The sequence below is a fragment of the Gekko japonicus genome, unplaced genomic scaffold (genome assembly GCF_001447785.1).
Source record: "Gekko japonicus isolate JY-2015 unplaced genomic scaffold, Gekko_japonicus_V1.1 scaffold922, whole genome shotgun sequence".
NCBI lineage: Eukaryota > Metazoa > Chordata > Lepidosauria > Squamata > Gekkonidae > Gekko > Gekko japonicus.
In genome coordinates this window covers 300,107-318,519 of record NW_015176476.1, presented here as the reverse complement: position 1 = coordinate 318,519, position 18,413 = coordinate 300,107, and the positions used below count along the sequence as shown (strand labels likewise).

Below are 18,413 nucleotides of genomic sequence, written 5' to 3'. Positions count from 1 at the left end.
TTGGTTTCAGATCTCACTTCAGTTGTGAAAGCTTCCCCCCCTCCCAACTATCTGGCACTAAGGACAGAGTGAGCCTCTCATCTACTTCCATTTAGTTGTGATTATACAGGCCAATGGTTTTGTTGTGCCCATACATCCTGATATCATAGTAACTAAGGTCCACACATGTTATTACAATACTCATTAAGATGTATGGCTGTTCACAGATGTTCTATTCCTATTTGCTTATGAGAGTGGTAAAATGTTTTTTTTTAAAGGAACATTTCAACACCTGGAAAGGATGAGTCTGTACATTCCTATGGGCACCTTCAGAATAACAGGACAGTATTGTTTGTTATTCTGCAGTGATTCCTGCACTTTGGATCTTAATATTTACAAACACTAATTCATATTGGCATTGTTTCTGTTAATCACTTCATTTTATCCGACTATTCCTCTGTGGTATTTAGGATAGACTACATTGACCTCTCCCCCACCCATGTTGTGCTCACAACATTCCTGTGAGGAGGTTAAGCTGAGAGAAAACCAGCTAGGCAAGCAATGAGGCATAGAAACCTTCCTGCATAATAATGTGACTGCAGTAAATTTAAATGTAGTGTTTTTCTGGGAAGAAACTTCCAAATATGGGCTTCAAATAGGGTTGCCAGCTCTGGGTTGGGAAATACCTGGAGATTTTGGGGGTGAAGACTGGAGAGGGAAGGGACCTCAGCAGAGAATAATGCCATAGCGTCCACCCTCCAAAGCAGGCATTTTCTCCAGGGGAACTGACTTTGGTCGCTTGGAGATCAATTATAATAGCAGGTGAACGCCAGGTGCGACCTGGAAGTTGGCAACCGTAACAGTCGACAGTGGTGCGGTCCAGCGACCTCATTTCCACCTCTTCTTCCTGCCTGTGCGAACCACAGCCATTTTGCAAGAAAAAGCGTCTTCCTGCACGCGCGGTACTCAAAAGCCGCATACTGTAAAAAAAGAGCTGGGCGATCCTAAAGGTTATCCAAGGGCTAAAGTTCCTCCTCCTCCCTGCCGGGCACACGATTGACAGCGAGGCCCATCCGAAAGCAAATCCCGGCCGCTCCACTGTCCAGCCGCCGAGAGTGACAAATTAATGGACCAATCTAGAATCAGAGCGCGGTCCTCCGCTAGCCAATCCCAGGCGAAGAGGAGATCAAAGCGGAACATCAGAGCGCCGACCGGAGTGGGGCGGGTTGCTTCTAGGCATCTTGGAAAACACAATGGCAAGTAAGACCGTGAGGGAAGCAGCGCCGGCAGCTCCGGCCTTTCCGGTGCAGGTAATCTGAATAGTAGCAAAGCCGCAAAGATTCGTGGTGGCCCCGGCTGCAGCAAGCCAGCGCGCTTGCAGAAGTCTATCCAGCAGCCATTGAAGCCGGCTTTTTTTTTTGTGGAGGAGAGGGAGGCAGAATGTATCCATCTCCAGCACACGCAGACACGGTCCACCCTTTTTGCACTAGAATCAGTCTCCCCCACGTTGTAGACGCGGGGGGGGGGGGGGGGGGGGGAGCGAGGACAAGTAAGTGGGCGGGCTGGCTCTCTTCTGCCTGCAAAAAGAGACAGGAGAGGTTACGGTCCATAGTGTGGGGAAGGAGGCTTGCCCTCGACCAGCTCCAGTGATCTTGGTCTGAGCTGTTTGGGTCTAGCTGGGGACTCCACTGGTCCTGGTCTGGGAATAATTGCTGTAATTGCTGGTGTCACAGTTTGGTTTAAGATGCTAAGGGGCACATGCTAAAAGGGGAAGAGGGGGATGGGATTAAACCGTATAACAGGCCACAGGGCTTGATGGAGAGCAGAAGCACTGGCCATCGTAGGAAAACCCTGCAGCCCGACTGCTACATTGGCTGTCTATCTGAACTGAGTACTGCATGGCTTCCCATCCTTCCCTGGTGGGCTTCTCTATTTCCTGGCTGAGTCCCCACCAGGAGAGACACCGGCCAGGTTACGCAGTGACTCCTTGCAAACATCCCCATGAATGACTGTAAGGAGAGTGCTATCCAAATAGAGTTCCTCTTCTACTGGAAGCACTTGTGCACTGTGATGCATGGTCAGGCCAAGCAGGTGAAAAGTCTTGCAGTTTAGCCTGGGCTGTGGTGGACACTGCTGGGAGACCAGGGTGGATGGTTCTCTGCAAAGGTTAACCAAAACATAAAGCTTAATAATTGTATATTCCATTGCATGTTTGAACCACACACTTCTGAGGGAATCCCCAACACACAGTGCAAAAATGAATGCACAGTAGGGGGAATGGGTTGTCGGACTCTAGAAAGAAAACAGACTTGACGTTTAATGTATTTCTTTTCCCCTTGCTTCCTTCATTCTAATTAAGACTTTTCTCTGCTGGGCTAAAGATTTTCCTGGGGGTCTCTCCAAAATGGATAACGTTCAACATAATGTTCAGTAGTAAAGTGCTGGGAAAAGAATCCAAACTATACACATGACTGATGGATTGTGATACCAGTGGGCCTGCTCAGGGAAGAAATCTTATGGTCAGGTAGAAAATCCTCTGAAAATACCACCTTAGCTGAGAACTGGATTTTATTGCCGGGGGGGGGGGGATAAAACAGACTACTTTAATGCCATTGTATATGTGGCTCTACATTTAGAATCACATACAATTCTGGTCTCCCATCTTAAAAAGATCAAAGTGCAAAAAGGAAGGTGAAAATACATCAGAATGAAAATGCTTTAGGGTAGTGATGGCGAACCTTTTAGAGACCGAGTGCCCAAACTGCCACCCAAAACCCACTTATTTATTGCAAAGTGCCAACATGGCAATTTAACCTGAATACTGAGGTTGTACTTTAGAAAAAAACAACTCATACATTAACTTAAGATGATCCAAACAAAGTAAGGAAAGCAATCCCAAATGCTTTCATTTACTTAAAATTATTTGGCAGAGCATTCAACACTTTAATGATGGTCTAGGCCTGGCTGGGACGATGGCACGCGTGCCCACAGAGAGGGCTCTGAGTGCCATCTCTGGCTCCCGTGCCATAGGTTCGCCACCACTGCTTTAGGGGATGGAATTGTCTTCCTTCTGGCTTAACCAGCACAGACTTTTTAGCGTATAAAACTGCAACCTGAAGGGAAAATTTTAGATATCTATAAGCTTATGGATGTTCTATAGGGAGAGTGATCAGAGGAAGAATATGCAGTCTCAGAATAGAAAAACCTCATGATCATCCACTGGAGATCGCAGGCAGAAAATATACGTGTTTTTCCCTTTCACAATGCATGTGCAGAATCAAATTAAATTGGGTACATTATTTGTCTTGCCATATATATTTTTGTCCTGCATCCTAATTCACTGATTTCTCTGGGTGTCTTGATCTCTGGATCTCACTGCTCTGATGGCAGTGAGCATAAATATCTTTAAAATGATTTGATAAATATGTTTTATTTTATTTATTTTTATTTATTTTTCAAATTTATACCCCGCCCTCCCCAATAGGCTCAGGGGGGCCTATTGAAATGTTGAAAGATTTACTTATTTTTATGCCGTTATTTTATTTGTATCATGTTTTTCCCCCAAATGGGGACCTAAAGTAGCTTGTCATATAGTTCTCTTTTTCTCTACCTAAGTCTCACAACAAAAGTCCTGTGACTGTGATAGCCAAAGGTCACCTGGTGAACTTCCATGGAAAAATGAGGATTTGAACCCAATCTCAATTCCTAGGCTACCACTCCAATCACTGTGGCATGCCGACTCTTAGGTGGGGACAACTCTGTTAGTGGCTGCTAAGTATGAGAGCCAAAACTGCAGTATCTACTCTCAGAGTGTACCTTTCAGATAGTGTACCTCAGAGTGCCAGATGTTGGTGATTAGTACTGGAGATGGAGGAGAGGAAGAGATTGGCTTTATACCCCGCCCTTCACTACCCGAAGGTGTCTCAGAGCGGCTTACAAACTCCTTTCCCTTCCCCTCCCCACAACAGACACCCTGTGAGGTAGGTGGGGCTGGGAGAGCTCTTGACAGAAACTGCTCTTTTTCAAGAACAGCTGTGCCAGAGCTACGGCTTACCCAAGGTCATCCAGCCAGGTGCAAGTGGAGGAGTGAAGAATCAAACCTGGTTCTCCCAGATTAGAGTCCGCGCACTTAACCACTACACCAAACTGGCTCTCTGAGATGGACAGAGTCTCTTAAAGCCTCCCTGAGGTCCTTTCCTGGCTATCTCTAGAAATTTGATCTACATATATTGGGCCAGCGCCATATGACAATCATGTTCTTATGGCTTGAAAGATTTGTAAGAATGAAACTTCTTCCTTAAATCGCATACATTTTTGTCTTGCCATACTTTACTTCTGTTGGAATGATGTTCCTGGATGTCTTGCCATCTGAGAAATTAGTCATGAAGAAGTGGTAACCTTCTGACCCCAAAGAGCTAACTTTCCAAAATAATTACTGAGCAACTATATGCAGAGATCATCAATGCCCTGTGCATTCCTATTGTACCTCTTGATGTGAGCATACTGCATCTAACATATTTAGTGCAATATTTCTGTCTATGCAGGGAATTTTGTTTCCTAAGATCACCGTCTTAATTGATAGCTGAGGGATAGGTTAATGGGATACAAGCTCCCTCAATCTACTGCAACTCTTCTACCCTTAAGGATTTAAGCTCTACAGCTGGAGCTGGAACTGTACAAAAGATACAAGCTTCACTTGAACCAAAGGGGGAACCAGGTTGCTGCCACTTAATATCAAAAAGGTGACCAAGCAGCTTTTAAACTAATCCCAGGGGGGAAACCGAGAAGTGATTGATAGCCTCTGGTTCAGGATAACTCAGTCCCCTAGCAGCCCACTCTGTAGCCTACCAAAACAACCACAGAACAGTGCCTCCCAACCCCAAAAGGTGGTCCAGAAAGATACCATGATCGAAAGCTGCTGGAAAGTCCAGGAGAAGTAACAGGGTTGTAGTCCATCTCCTGGCTTAGGCCCACCAGGGTGACCAAGGCCATTTCAGTCTCATAACGAGGCCTGAAACCAGATTCAAATGGAGTCAAACAATCTGCTTCATTCAGAAATCCCTAGAGTTGTCCAAACACCACTTGTTCAGTCACTCAGCTCAAGGATGTTACATTTGAGACTGGTCGGTAATTATTCAACTTTCCTGAGTCCAGGGTAGGTTTCTTTAAGAGTGGATGCACCAGTGCAAGTGACACAAAACTATTTAGGGTATTGAAAATCAAAGTGAAGAGCTCCAGGAGGATCTCCACAATTCAGGCAAGTGGGCAAGACTGTGAATTTCAGTGCTGGACTGTTGGTAAGCGTAAGGTGATGTACAATGGAACAAAATATCCCATCTTTAAGTATGTGCTAATAGGTTCTGAACTTGCTGAGACTGGGCGGGAAAGCGAATTTTAGATCATAGTGGATAGCTCAATGAAATCATGTTGCAGTACTGAAAAAATTAAACTCTGTGGTGGGATTTATTAGGAAAGGGATTGAACATAAAACAGGCAATATTATAAGGGCTCCTGTATGGATCTACGATGTGGCTTCATTTGGAATACTGGGTGCAGTTCTGGCCACTGTATCGCAAAAAGGACATTGCAGAGCTGGAAAAAATACAGAAGAGAGCAACCAAGATGATTGAGGAGTTGGAGCATATTTTCTATGGGGACAGGCTAAAGAGTCTGGGACTTTGCAGTTTAGAAAAGAGACAGCTAAGGAGGTACATGATAGAGGTTTATAAAAGATGCATGGGGTAGAGAGAGTGGACAGAGAACATGTTGAGAGCCAGTTTGGTGTAGTGGTTAAGTGTGCGGACTCTAATCTGGGAGAACCGGGTTTGATTCCCCACTCCTCCACTTGCACCTGCTGATGTGACCTTGGGTCAGTCATAAGCTCTGGCACAGCTGTCCTTGAAAAAGAGCAGTTTGTTTCAGAGTTCTCTCAGCCCCACCCACCTCACAGGGTGTCTGTTGTGGGGAGGGGAAGGGAAAGGAGTTTGTAAGCTGCTCTGAGACTCCAAGTGAAGGGCGGGGTATAAATCCCTCCTCCTCCTCCTCCTCCTCCTCCTCCTCCTCCGCATCCAGTGTAGCTGATAGGCAGTAGATTCAGGATGGACAAAAAGAAATACTACTTTATTCAGCAAGTGTATGTCAGAAAATGTAGTGATGGCCACAGGTACAGATGATTTTAAAAGGAGATTCGATTCAGGGAGGATAGGTTTATGAGTAGCTTATTAGCCATGGTGATTAAAGAGAGCCTACACATTCAGAGGCAGTAAACCTCTGGAAACCAGGGCCAGAAGGCAACATCGCCTCAGCCTGTATGCCCTATTGTTGGCCTTCCAGAGTAATTGACTGGCTGCTGTGAATTAACATGCTGTATATTGAACACTGGTCTGATCCAGCAGGGCTCTTTTAAGTTCCTCCCTAGCCTAAGACAGATTTCATAGTTGAGTTTCCCTTTTTATATCCCATATCCAGCCTTGCTGTGGTGCAAGTGGCAGAAACTCATCTTGCAGCTCTTTAACTATTCCGCTTTCTGGAACCTGGGTAGAATATCAGCAGGGTTAGGAGCTGCAGTGTATGTCTTCTCCCACCCAGGCCGAGAGTATCTCATCATATTGTTTTCCTGTTATGGGTTGCAAGCCACCACCGTAACCACTGGGGGTGAGGGAATCTCCTGCCTTCATCTCCTGTTGTCTACCGCTGCTCCAGCAGCTGGTAAGAGAAAAAATATTAAAAATTACTGTTGGCATCATGATGATATATCATTTCCAGGGAAAAACAGAAAGTGACATTATGCTGCTCTAGGAATTGTAAGAAACTCTGTGATTTTACAAGAGTTTCTGGCAATTCCTAGAGTGGCATGACCTGTGTTTGACCAGGAAGTGACATAACATCGTTGTGCCAACAGCAGTGTCCAGGCTCCTGCCAGTTGCCGGCTGCTGGCTGGAAACCCTATCTCAGATGCTTCCATGAAGAGGTTAGAAAGGGCTACAAAGCGCAAAAGAAAATAGGTAGATTTTTCTGAGTGGGCTGCAAATAAGAAAAGGCCTTGTCTGCTTTTCAGAACCAGTACAATTGTTGCAAGACATTACCTGCAAATTTTCAAGGGGTTGCAGCAAGCCCACATTTTCTGCTCTGGGTCATTTATTGATTTATTAAATTTCTCCCCCGCCCTTCCAGCCAAGGCCGGCTCAGGGCAGCTTACATAAGATCAACACATAGTTTACAATAAAACATAACATCTAAATTAAATTAAAACAATTCTAAAATAATTTAGACCACACAGTATAGTAAAGTGCTAGTGACCTTAATTTTGTAATGGCTGCTGTTGTTCAGTTCTCTCTTCTCATAGTCGGTTCTTCGGTCCTCTTTAGTTCTCTTTCTGGTGGCTTGCTCAGGCTGTTGTTAGAATTCCAAGAGAAAAAACAGGGCTCCCTACTCTTCGGCTTTCAGTTCTTAACGGTAGTGGCAGCTCCAAAAGCCTGGTGGAAGAGCTCCGTTTTACAAGCCCTGCGGAACTGTAAAAGGTCCTGCAGGGCCCTGATTTCTTCTGGGAGCTCATTCCACCAGAGGGGAGCTGCCACTGAGAAAGCCCTGGCCCTGGTTACTGCAAGCCTGGCCTCCTTAAGACCCAGGAGGGCCAGTCGGTTCTGGGGGCCCTGATCACAGTGCTCTCTGGGGTACATGTGGGGAAAGGTGGTCCCTCAAGTATGTTGGACCCTGACCATATAGGGCTTTAAAGGTGAGAACCAGCACCTTGAAGCAAATCCGGTATGCTATGGGCAGCCAGTGCAGTGCCTTTAGCAAAAGCTGAATGTGCTCCCAAGTAGGGAGTCCCATCAGCAGCCTGGCTGTGGCATTTTACACCAGCTGCAGCTTCCAGATTTGAGACAAGGGCAGCCCCATGTAGAGAGCATTATAGTAGTCCAATCTCGAGGTGACCATTGCATGAATCACTGTTGCCAAGTCATTGCGTTTGAGGAAGGGAACTAATTGCCTGATCAGCCGATGATGATGATGATGATGATGATGATGATGATGATGATGATGATGATGATGATGATGATGATGATAATAATAATAATATCTTTCGATTTATTAATCACTCAACCCTGCAGAGCTGCTGGCTCTGAGCGATTTACAGTTACACATATTCACAAGGGACTAACAATGATTCATAAGGGGTAAGGGAGGACAACATATAAATCTTTTAAGTCGTGCATGTTTGCAGCCAACGGGGATTTGGTTCAGCTGTAGACTTAGACGTGTTCCAGACGGCATTCACTCGGCTTAGCTTGATGACGTCAGTTTTTCCAGGACTGCTTCGAGTCGCAGCGTCGCACTGCCACCGCCTGGCCGGATTGGCCCATCGCAGGCTTCTTAATGCCAAAGAGATCTTTCCAGGCTTCCGAGCTTATGAGCTGGACATTCCATTTCGCCGGCTAACACCTCCCCCCACTGGGGGGGGGGGTTAGTGTGCCAACCCTTTCTAAGGAGTGGTACCCGTTTTATCTACTCGCCGAAGCTTTCGAACCACTGGGTGGACGGCGAGCTGGGGACAAGGCTGGTAGCTCACACCAGCATGGGCTAGAACTGACAGCAGTTCTGTTCAGATGTTTACTGTAACCAGAGGATAAATCCTCTGTGCCACTGATTTGGCAGTGGCTGCTACCTGGGCCTCCATTGTAAAGGAGGCATCTAGGAGCACTCCCGGACTCCTAACCTCCAGTGCTGGCACCAAAGGAGCCCCATCGAAAGTTTGAAGCGGGATCCCTACCCTCAGGCCACCTCGACTTAGGCACAGGACCTCCGTCTTCATTGGATTCAGTTTCAGATGGCTCAGCCTAAGCCAACCAGCCACGGCTTGTAATTCCAGGTCCAGATCTTCCAGTTTGGAGTCAGACTGGCTGCTCAACATCAGATAGAGCTGGGTGTCATCTGCATACTGGTGACATCCCAGTCCATGCCTCCGGGCAATCTGGGCAAGGGGGCGCATATAGATGTTATTGTCATTGCAATTGTTAGGCAGACTCCCCTTTTGCTGTTGAAAGGATCTTTTGAGGATGAAGAGAAATTGGCTCAGAGGGTGTTCACACATGTAGTTTTCATCATAGGCAGATTGACACCATTGATTCTTTCACCAGTGGAGGGGCAGCACTTGCAACAGAAAATTGGGTGCAGGACGCAAGCCTAGTTCTGTCCCCCTGAAATGTATGGTAATTTTATATATGCTTAACAGTGCCATCCTAAACAGTTGTACCCTTCTAAGCCTGTTGACGTCAACAGAAGGGTATAGTGGAGGGTGTAATAGAAGGGTGTCATTTTCCTGGGGTTGGCACTGTAGAAGTAGATATTTTTAAAAAGAGATCAGAATTATAGTAGAATGGAACAGTCCAGGAGGACACCTTTCTAATGGAGTTGAATAATAGTGTGCTGCAGTGGTTTTTGTAGTATCACCTGCCTTTGCTGTGTTGCCTTATACCTTGTAATCCTTTGATTTTGTTTGTATTATACTTTGCTTTAGCTAGATCCAGTTGGGTAAACCGTGTTGGTCTGAAACAGCAGAACAAAGTTTGAGTCCAGTGGGGCACCTTTAAGACCAACAAAGTTTTATTCACGGTATAAGCTTTCATGTGCATGTACACTTCTTCAGATACAGTCTGAAGATAGTTTAGATAGTTAGTTGTTAACTCTGTCGTCTAATTCTGTAATGTTAGCCCTATTGCATTGGTTTTTTATGCTGTCAGATTGCTCTGTTTCATATCCTGTAATCCATACTGAGTCCCAGCAAAAAAAAAAGGTGGGCTATAAGTAAACGAAATAAATAAACATTATAAATCAGGTAACAGTATTGTGCTAATAATGTATGATTCTATCTGTCCTCTGTGCTGCTAGGGATTAGCCAATGGGGTTTCGGTACAGAAGAGCCGCTAACGAAAATGCAAGGAAAGGGCTTTCCCAGCAGGTTTCTTGATAGAAGAGGAATAACTTCATAGATGACATCACAACTGAAAACTTAGATCTTCAAGAGCTGAAGCACCATTTAAGTGGAAGAGGATAAAAAGCCCTGGTCCAAAATGAGCTACAGCACATCCACTGTAAACAGTTTGTACCACAACAGTGCTACCACTTCTGAGCCAGACCATGGGACAGCTGTGGATGGGGCTGGATCAAAAACTGCTACAATGACCCCTGAAAGCAGCAGCTTTAACAGCACCAAAATTCCAGATGTGGCTAGCCATGGCCCAGGCATGGGGACCATGTTGCTCTCTTTTGGCATCATCACTGTGATTGGATTGGCTGTTGCAATGGTAAGGCATCATCTATCAATGGTTCCCACTGGAGAATAGAAAACTGCAAAGCTCAGGAGCTTCATTAGACTTTCAGACAGTGTACCCGTATACCAGCAGTTTGGTACCTCTTTGAGGATATTTCTAATAATTGGTTTTATGCCATTTTAACTGTCATGGTTTTCTCCAAAGAATCCTGGAGATTTTAGTTTGATAAAGGTGCTGACAGTTTTGGGTTAGAGAATCCTAGCCTACCCCTGATCTCCACAGCATTACCATATCCTAGGGAGAGAGAAATGGTTTTATATCTGATGCACTCTGAGGTGTAAATATACCATTGTACTTTAATGAGCAGTTTGTATCCAGCCTAGGCATGACATCAACATATATAAACATGTCAACTATATATCTAATACCGAAGTCGCCCCCTGCGTGTGGATACTTATTTCCACACATCGGGGGCACCTTGGGGGGAGGGAGATGTTTGTGCACACTTGGGGCAGTCCCCAGGTGTGCACAAAAATCTGAAACCTGTAAAAAAAATATCGGGGGGATACTTAAATCCCCTAAAAGTGACAGAGCGTCCCCTGTGCATGCGCAGGGAATGCTCTGCACCCGGCCTCGCCGCCGCCACCGCTTTGGAGCTGGGGGGGCAGCGTGCTTCGGGGGGGGGGAGACCAGCGAGGCCGGGGCGGCTGCTGCCCGGCCCTCACTTTGGAGGGGGGAGGGAGACCAGCGAGGCCGGGGGGAACTGGCGGGATGGGGAGAACTTACCTCCTCCTGCTGCTTCCTCCTCTTCCTCATAGGTGTGGAGCTCCCTCCCCCCCTCCCGTGAGTATCGCAGGTCCCGCCCCTTGTATATTCTAATAGCAAAGTCAGGATATCTTTGGATACTTAAATCCAGTGACTGGAGTTGCGAACGGGCAAGACGGATCTTTCTACAAACTTGAATATGGCCCTAGGTTTGCAGAAAAATGCAAAATCTTTAAAAAAAATACTGGGCAGCTTCAAAAAGCCAAAAATGATAAAAGAAGCACCTGTAGCTTTAAACAAGCAGATTCCCTCAGTGGCTGTTGCTAGGCAGTCAGAGTATTCCAAGCTTGGTAAAAGGCAGGGGAAGGGAGCAGGACCCTTTCCAGATCTATTATGTCATTTGAGGGAGGGATCCTTGGGTTTCTAGCTCCAGGTTGGGAAATTCCTAGACATTTTGTGGTAGAGTTGTGAGGAGGGCAGGGTTTGGGGAAGAAAGAAGCCTCAGCTGGATATAATACCACAGAGTCTATCCTCCAAAGCAGCCATTTTCTCCAAGGGGACAGATCTCTGTTGTCTAGAGTTCAGTAGTAATTCTGGGGAATCTCCAGTTCCCACCTGAAGGTTGGCAACTCTATGCTTTACATAGGACTACCCTTGAAACTGACCCAGAAGCTTCAGCTGGTACAAAATGCAGCGGTGCGGGTCCTTATGGGGACCCCATGGAGGGCACATATACACCCAGTGCTGCGCGAACTGCAATGGTTGCCGGTGGAGCACCGGATCAGATTCAAGGTTTTGGTGCTTACCTTCAAAGCCCTAAATGGTCAGGGACCTACATACCTTTGGGACTGCCTCTCCTGACAAGTCCCCCCAAGGGCATTAAGATCTGCAGATAAGAATCTTCTGTTGGTCCCCGGCCCCAAAGATATCCGGCTGACCTCGACCAGGGCCAGGGCCTGGTGGAATTCTCTGTCGAATGACATCCATGCCCTGCCCGACTTATTAAACTTTTGCAGGGCATGTAAGGCAGAGATGTTCCGACAGGCCTTTGATTGAGGCCAGGGATGGTTCCTTACATCTGCCTGGCACCCCACCTCCCCTCCATGACTAACTGCTAGAATTGCAATCTTGTTTTAAAATGTTTTCGACATTTAAATGTTTCTGAATGTTTTAAATACTGGAATTTTTATGGGTTTGATTGATTTTATAATGTATTGAATTAATTGTTGTAAACTGCCCTGAGCCACGCATGAGAGGGGATGGGTGGTTAAGAAATATAATTTAATAAATAAATAATAGGCCGGCAGCATTATCTGGGCTGCTTCACACTACCTGACTTGCATGACTCCACCCCCAAATCTCCAGGAATTTTCCTGCCTGGAACTGGCAACTAAGGGAGATTAATCTCTGTAACTGAGAGATCTGCTGTAATTCCTGGAGAGCTGCCACTGTGTGTGTGTGGGGGGGGAGAAAGCAGGTGGGCGGCAGAGACTGCTGCCACCACCACTGCTGCTGCTGTGGGAGGGTGGGGGTGGAGCAAGCAGGTGGGAGGCTGGGAGATTGATGGGGTAGAAAAAGCGAGTGATGGGGTGGAAGACAGAAAGAGAGAAAAAGTGATGAGGTGGGGAGGTAGAAAAACAGAGAGTTATGAGGGAGCAGAAGGAGAGGAAGTGACGTGGATGGAGAAGAGAGAAAGAGTAAGAAAAGGGGTGGCAGAAGGGAGAAAGAATGTGAGAGGTAAAGGAGAAAGGAAGAAGTAAAGGTGGGAGGAATGGGATAGCCACCCTGCAAGTTTTTTTTGCAGGGCCCGACTTGTCTATATATTAATAGCCAAGTTGGCCAAATGTTTGGATACTTAAATCCAGTGACAGGAGCTGTGAACGGACAAGACAGATCTTTCTACAAACCTGAAAAGGGTCTCAGGTTTACAGAAAAATGTGAAATCTAAAAAAAAATACATTGGTGGTTTTTGTTTTTAAAAGAGTGCCTGTAGCATTAAGCAATGAATTCTCTCACTGGCTGATGCTCGGTAACCATAGTATTCCTGGCTGGGTTTTGAGAGGAAAAAGACAGGGAGAGAGGGCCCAAAAATAGGTCCTTCCCAGACCTATTTTTGGCCTTGAGGAAGGACTCATTGGGCCCAGGCCTTAGGGTTGCCAGCTCCAGGTTGAGAAATTTCTAGAGATTTTGTGGTGGAGTCTGAGATGGGCAAGGCTTGGGGAGAGGAGAGGCATTAGCTATATATAAAGTCAGAGAATCCACCCTCCAAAGCAGCCATTTTCTCCAGGGAGACTGATCTGTGTGTCTGGAATTCAGTTGTAATTCTGGGAAATCTCCAGGTCCCACCAGGAGGGTGGCAACCCTAGGCCTGGAAACAACCTCTGGGTGATTTGGTACCATCTGACTTGCATGACTCAACTAGGCCTGGCTGCTTGCTACTCTTCAACAGCAGTCACCCTATGAAAGCCAGTGTGGTGTAGCAGCTAGAGCTTCAGAGAAGGGTCTAGGTGACCCAGGTTTGAATCCCTATCTTTCTGTGACAACTCAGTGGGTGATTTTGGGGCAGTCACATACTGTCAGCCTAACCTACCTCACCTCACTGATGAGAAGTGTACTGTTCTATGTATATGCTGACAATGTGTTTTTTCCTCTAGGTTCTGTATATAAGGAAGAGAAAACGGTAAGTGCTCATTGCTCTTGGGTAAAGCAGTGGTTTTCTCTTGCTACTTCCCCTTCCCCCCAGAAAATTGGTATTAAAAGCCTCCTCATTTAAGTAACAGAGATTGAACCAAGTCCAAAAATTCCACTTATTCTGATAGCAACAGAAATGATACCATATCTGCTCAGAGGGCTTAGCAATCATTTTAACTGACAGAGTGCTTTCAGTATTGAAAGAATTTTACACTCATTATCTTGTTGCCGTACTTACAACAGAGACAGATTTGATTGTTATTCCTGTAGAACACATGGTGGGGCTGAGGCTTGGTGACTGACTTCAGGTCAGTTGGTGAGTCTGTGACACAGGTAGCTGAAGCAGCAATGTCCCAGACCATAATATGTTGTCTTAGCCACTATAATATTTGAGTCCACAGATAAAGACTACCAGGATGAGGAATGGGTGGTGCATTAAAATGACTTTAATAGGAAGAGCGACTAAAACATCTTGTAAAGCAGTCCTTAAGCCTTGTCCTAGAGTTAAAGTCATGTGATCTTACAGCAAGTCCTCAAACTAACACTATTAAGTGTAAGGGAATATCTCCAAGTTATAAATTCTGTCACTGCAGTGCAGCCTCTGTGCTAAACCATCCATCTTCCCTAACTAGACTAGAGAAGTTACGACATCACCTCATGCCCATGTACAACTTGGAGCCTGCTGAAGAACAAGATGAGCTGGAGCAGGAGCTGCTGGAGCATGGCAGAGATGCCGCTTCCTTGCAGGCCTCCCAGAACAAGGTAATTCTGTTCCTTTGCTACATGAGGTGCCTGAGCACGAAAGCCTGCTCGACTCCAGAGTGGGAGGGTGGGGGGCTCTCTCTGCGCTCTTCCCTGCTGCAGCCGCGGTTGCTCTGCCGTGCTCTTTTTCAGAACACCTACAAGTGTATGACCAAAATCCATACTTTTATCTAAGCAATAAAGGATTGTTTGGAACAGCAGACCTTTTAATATATTTTTTTGAAAAAGTGTCTTCTAATGAATGCTCCATCCTATATATGTTTACTTGAAAGTAAGTCTTACAGGATTAAATGAGCTTTAGTTTTGATAAGCGTGTCTCAAGCCACAGACTCTGATGCTTGCAAAATCTATTGTGTAGTTTTGGAGGAAAATGTCCTGTCCCTTTAGCAGAGAATGAATGAGAAGTTATTTACCTCTGTGCCATGAACAGCTTCACCTGCCCATTTCTACACATTAAGCCTTTCTTAAAGGGACAGGACATTTTTCTCCAGACTGATTGGCAACCCCAACCTCTAGGGTACTGGCCAGTATGGAATCTTTTGTTTCTGGGTAAGGTAATTGAGAGAGTGGTGATGGAACAGCTCCAGAGTTTTCCATTCCAGTTTGGTTTCCGCCCCAGCCTTGGGACAGAGACAGCACTGGTTGCCCTCACAGACAATCTTTGTAAGCAGTTGGATCAGCATGGGATGGCGCTGCTGTTATTGCTCGATCTGACAGCAGTGTTCGACATGTTGACCATGATCTGTTGACCCACCGCCTCGCTGATGTAGGAATTTGTGGGACAGCCTTGAAGTGACTTGCCTCATTTCTCCAAGGTCAGGTACAGTGGGTGGCACTAGGAGAGAGGGTTTCACCACGATACCCTTTGGTATGTGGGGTCCTGCAGGGGCAATCCTCTCTCCAATGCTGTTTAGCATCTACATGCGCCCCCTCCCCCAGCTGGTATGGAGTTTCAGGCTGACTTGTCAATATGCAGATGACACCCAGTTGTATCTGCTGATCAGTGGCCAGCCAGACACCGCCCCAGCTATTCTGGCCAAGGGGCTGGAGGCCATGGTTGGATAGCTGAAACAGAGATGGCTGAGACTGAATCCATCTAAGACAGGGGTCCTTTGGCTGGTTAGGGAGGATTCAGGGTTGGGATGCCAGCTCCTGGCTCTTGAGAGTGTGCCTTTAACACTAGTGCCAACTATCAAGAGTGTGGGTATGTTTCTGGATTGATCGAGGCCCAGATCACAAATCCTGGCATTCTTTCAGTTACACCAGATTAGGCAACTAGTCTCCTTCCTGTCTTGCCCAGACCTAGCCACAGTGATCCATGCGACGGTCACCTCCAGAGTGGACTGCTGTAACTCGCTCTATGCAGGGCTACCCATTTGACTGACCCGGAAATTACAACTGGTCCAGAATGCAGTGGTAAGGGTTCTTACAGGTACCACATCGACAGCCCATATCCAACCAGTGGTTTGCCAGCTGCACTGGCTCCAGGTTGAATACCGAATCAGGTTCAAGATTCTGGTAGTAATCTTCAAGGCCCTAAATGGAACCAACATATCCTGCCTTGTGCAGGGGGTTGGACTTAGATGACCCTGGAGATCCCTTCTGACTCTATGATTCTATGATTCTCTATCGATGGAATCACCTCTCCTGGTATACCCCCCCCAAGAGTGTTACGCTCAGGAGAGAAGAGTTTCCTCAGAAGGTGGTGACTAGATGGCCATCTGACAGCAGTGCTGATTCTGTGAACTTAGGTAGATCATGAGAGGGAGGGCAGGGAAAGTTGTATCAGTGCTTAGTTCTTGTGGTTCTTTGTTACATACCCAGGGAAATGCTTATTGCCACTTTGGGGTCAGGCAGCAATTTTTCTCCAGGACAGTTTGGCTGGAGATCCTGGAGGTTTTTTGTTATCTTCTGGATGTGGAACAGCGGTCACTGGGGTGGGGGGGATGTATTTGTGAATTACCTGTATTGTGCAGGGAGCTGGACTAGATGACCCTGGAGGTCCCTTCCAACTCTATGATTCTATGATCTCTGGCCTTAAGAGTATCCAGCTGTCCTCAACCAGAGCCAGGGCTTTTTCAGCCCTGGTATCAACCTGTTGGCACTCTCTACCAAATGAGATCCATGCCCTGCGGGACCTAATGCAGTTCCGCAGGGCTTGCAAGACAGATGTTCTGCCAGGCTTATGGTCGAGGACAGCAATCAGTTTCCATCAAGCCTGGCTTCCCCCTTCCTTCCCCCCACCCGGTGAGAACACAGATTGGTGTGCCTCTATGCGCCATTTGTATGCTGTAACTTATTATTGAATTTTAAGGTCTTTTAAATTGTTTAATTGGATTGTAATGCTGTCCAACTAGAAATGTTGTCCCCCACTGTGAGCCCTGTTTCACAGGGGAGGGCGGGTTACAAATCGAACTTAATAGGGTGCCAATTTACATTGAGGAAAGGACATAGGAAGAAAGGGTTACTCCACCTCCATCCAGTGTTGTGGCTCCAATTGCAATCAGTAGGACCTATGTGCAAACAAATTTAAGATTGGATTTGAAACATTTCATTTTAAAAAATCAAGAAATATCAATAGTCCCTAAGGAGAACAGAAATGATAATGGATATAGTCATCAAGCCACTTATCCTGGAAGAATCTTAATAGGTTGTACTATTTTGATGGTCTTATGATGTTGCCTATCCTGATAGTACCTTCTTAAGCAGAGTTACTCCCTTATTTGACTTCAGCGAACTTACGAGGGTGTAATTCTGCTCAGGATTTCACAGAAGCAATGGTATAACATGAAGTAGTAACAATGTACTGAGCATAAGATTATATAAAGGGGAAGTTATACTGGATGTAACTCTCCTACAGTTTTATTTTAAAATTTAGGTTTTAAAAAGTGATATTGAAAAAGTATTTTGCACATGTTCAGAACTGATCTTTTCATTATTGCTTTGCTTGTTTCAAATTGAAACATGGTAGGAGAAAGGAGAGGTAAGAATCTTTAGGCAATGTAAGAATCTGGTTCCATTTTTTGTTTGTTTGTTTTTTGTCCTAGCCTTGTCATTCCCAGGATTTTTCCCAGACTAAGAGCACAACTATACAAGACATTGGAGGTTTGTCATAGGATCTCCTGTCTCTTTAAGCTTCTGTAAATAGTGGCTGCCAGTGATTCCCTGATTTCCCCACAAGAACAAAGAGGACCTCTAGGGGACAGTACAATGAGGAAAAAGCAGAGGGAGAAAGGGTTAACCTACCTTTACTCAGTGATGTAGCTCCAATCCCAATAATTCTACCTTTCCCCTTCCAGTAGTTGCTATTGAAAGAAATTTAGAAAGACTGGAGATCCAATCTTAGCTAGTTGTACCCTAATTCAATGAATGGTATGAATCCTGATAACACCAGAGAGAGGCATAGGGAGCAAGGCATGCACACATTCCTTGCAAATCTGCCTTTTCTCATTTCTCTCTGTTGTAGACAACCCAAGGAGTGCTCCAGAGACCTAGTCGCCTTGTGTTCACAGATGTTGCAAACGCTATCCATGCATGAACAGTTCTTCAGAAGAATGATGCCAACCACTCAGCAGCTTGCAATGGATGGTAACCACTTATTTCAGCTGTGAAAAGGCACCAGGAACCAGCATACTGCAAGAATTAAGACTGTTAGTGTGCCATCAAAATGCCCCACTCAGAGATGGATTGGTAATGTCAGTACCAAGCTGTGTAATGGAAAATGCAAGGTTATTGGTCGATAAATTGGTCAGAACACTGACAGTGACAGGCTAAAGTAGGGAACTGGGGCATCCATTTTCAAGGCCTTCTTCCCATAGGTGATTGTCAGAATATCCCAGTATCAGAATTCTGCAGGTTTAACCTAAGCCACTTTGTGCAGTAGTAGACTTCAAAGGTGACTCCTCATGCCAGTATATGTGATTGTAACTTCCTGGAGCTAGGAGC

The 18,413-nt window shown here is 45.9% G+C and overlaps 1 protein-coding gene across 1 annotated transcript; it reads left to right on the top strand.

Annotated features, from left to right (window-relative positions):
- Nucleotides 1–10,049: 10,049 nt before the first annotated feature.
- Nucleotides 10,050–18,136, top strand: LOC107123856 (chromosome unknown open reading frame, human C3orf18). The gene is made up of 4 exons (XM_015427199.1): nucleotides 10,050–10,283; nucleotides 13,670–13,695; nucleotides 14,339–14,468; nucleotides 17,935–18,136. The coding sequence occupies exons 1-4, from the start codon at nucleotides 10,050–10,052 to the stop codon at nucleotides 18,004–18,006; spliced, it is 462 nt and encodes a 153-aa protein (XP_015282685.1). The 3' UTR covers nucleotides 18,007–18,136.
- The last annotated feature ends 277 nt before the right edge of the window (nucleotides 18,137–18,413 follow it).

Coding starts and splice junctions, on each gene's coding strand:
- LOC107123856 (XM_015427199.1), top strand. CDS start 10,050: ATGAGCTACAGCACATCCACTGTAAACAGTTTGTACCACAACAGTGCT. Junction 13,696..14,338: donor TATATAAGGAAGAGAAAACG/GTAAGTGCTCAT, acceptor TTCCCTAACTAG/ACTAGAGAAGTTACGACATC. Junction 14,469..17,934: donor TGCAGGCCTCCCAGAACAAG/GTAATTCTGTTC, acceptor TCTCTGTTGTAG/ACAACCCAAGGAGTGCTCCA.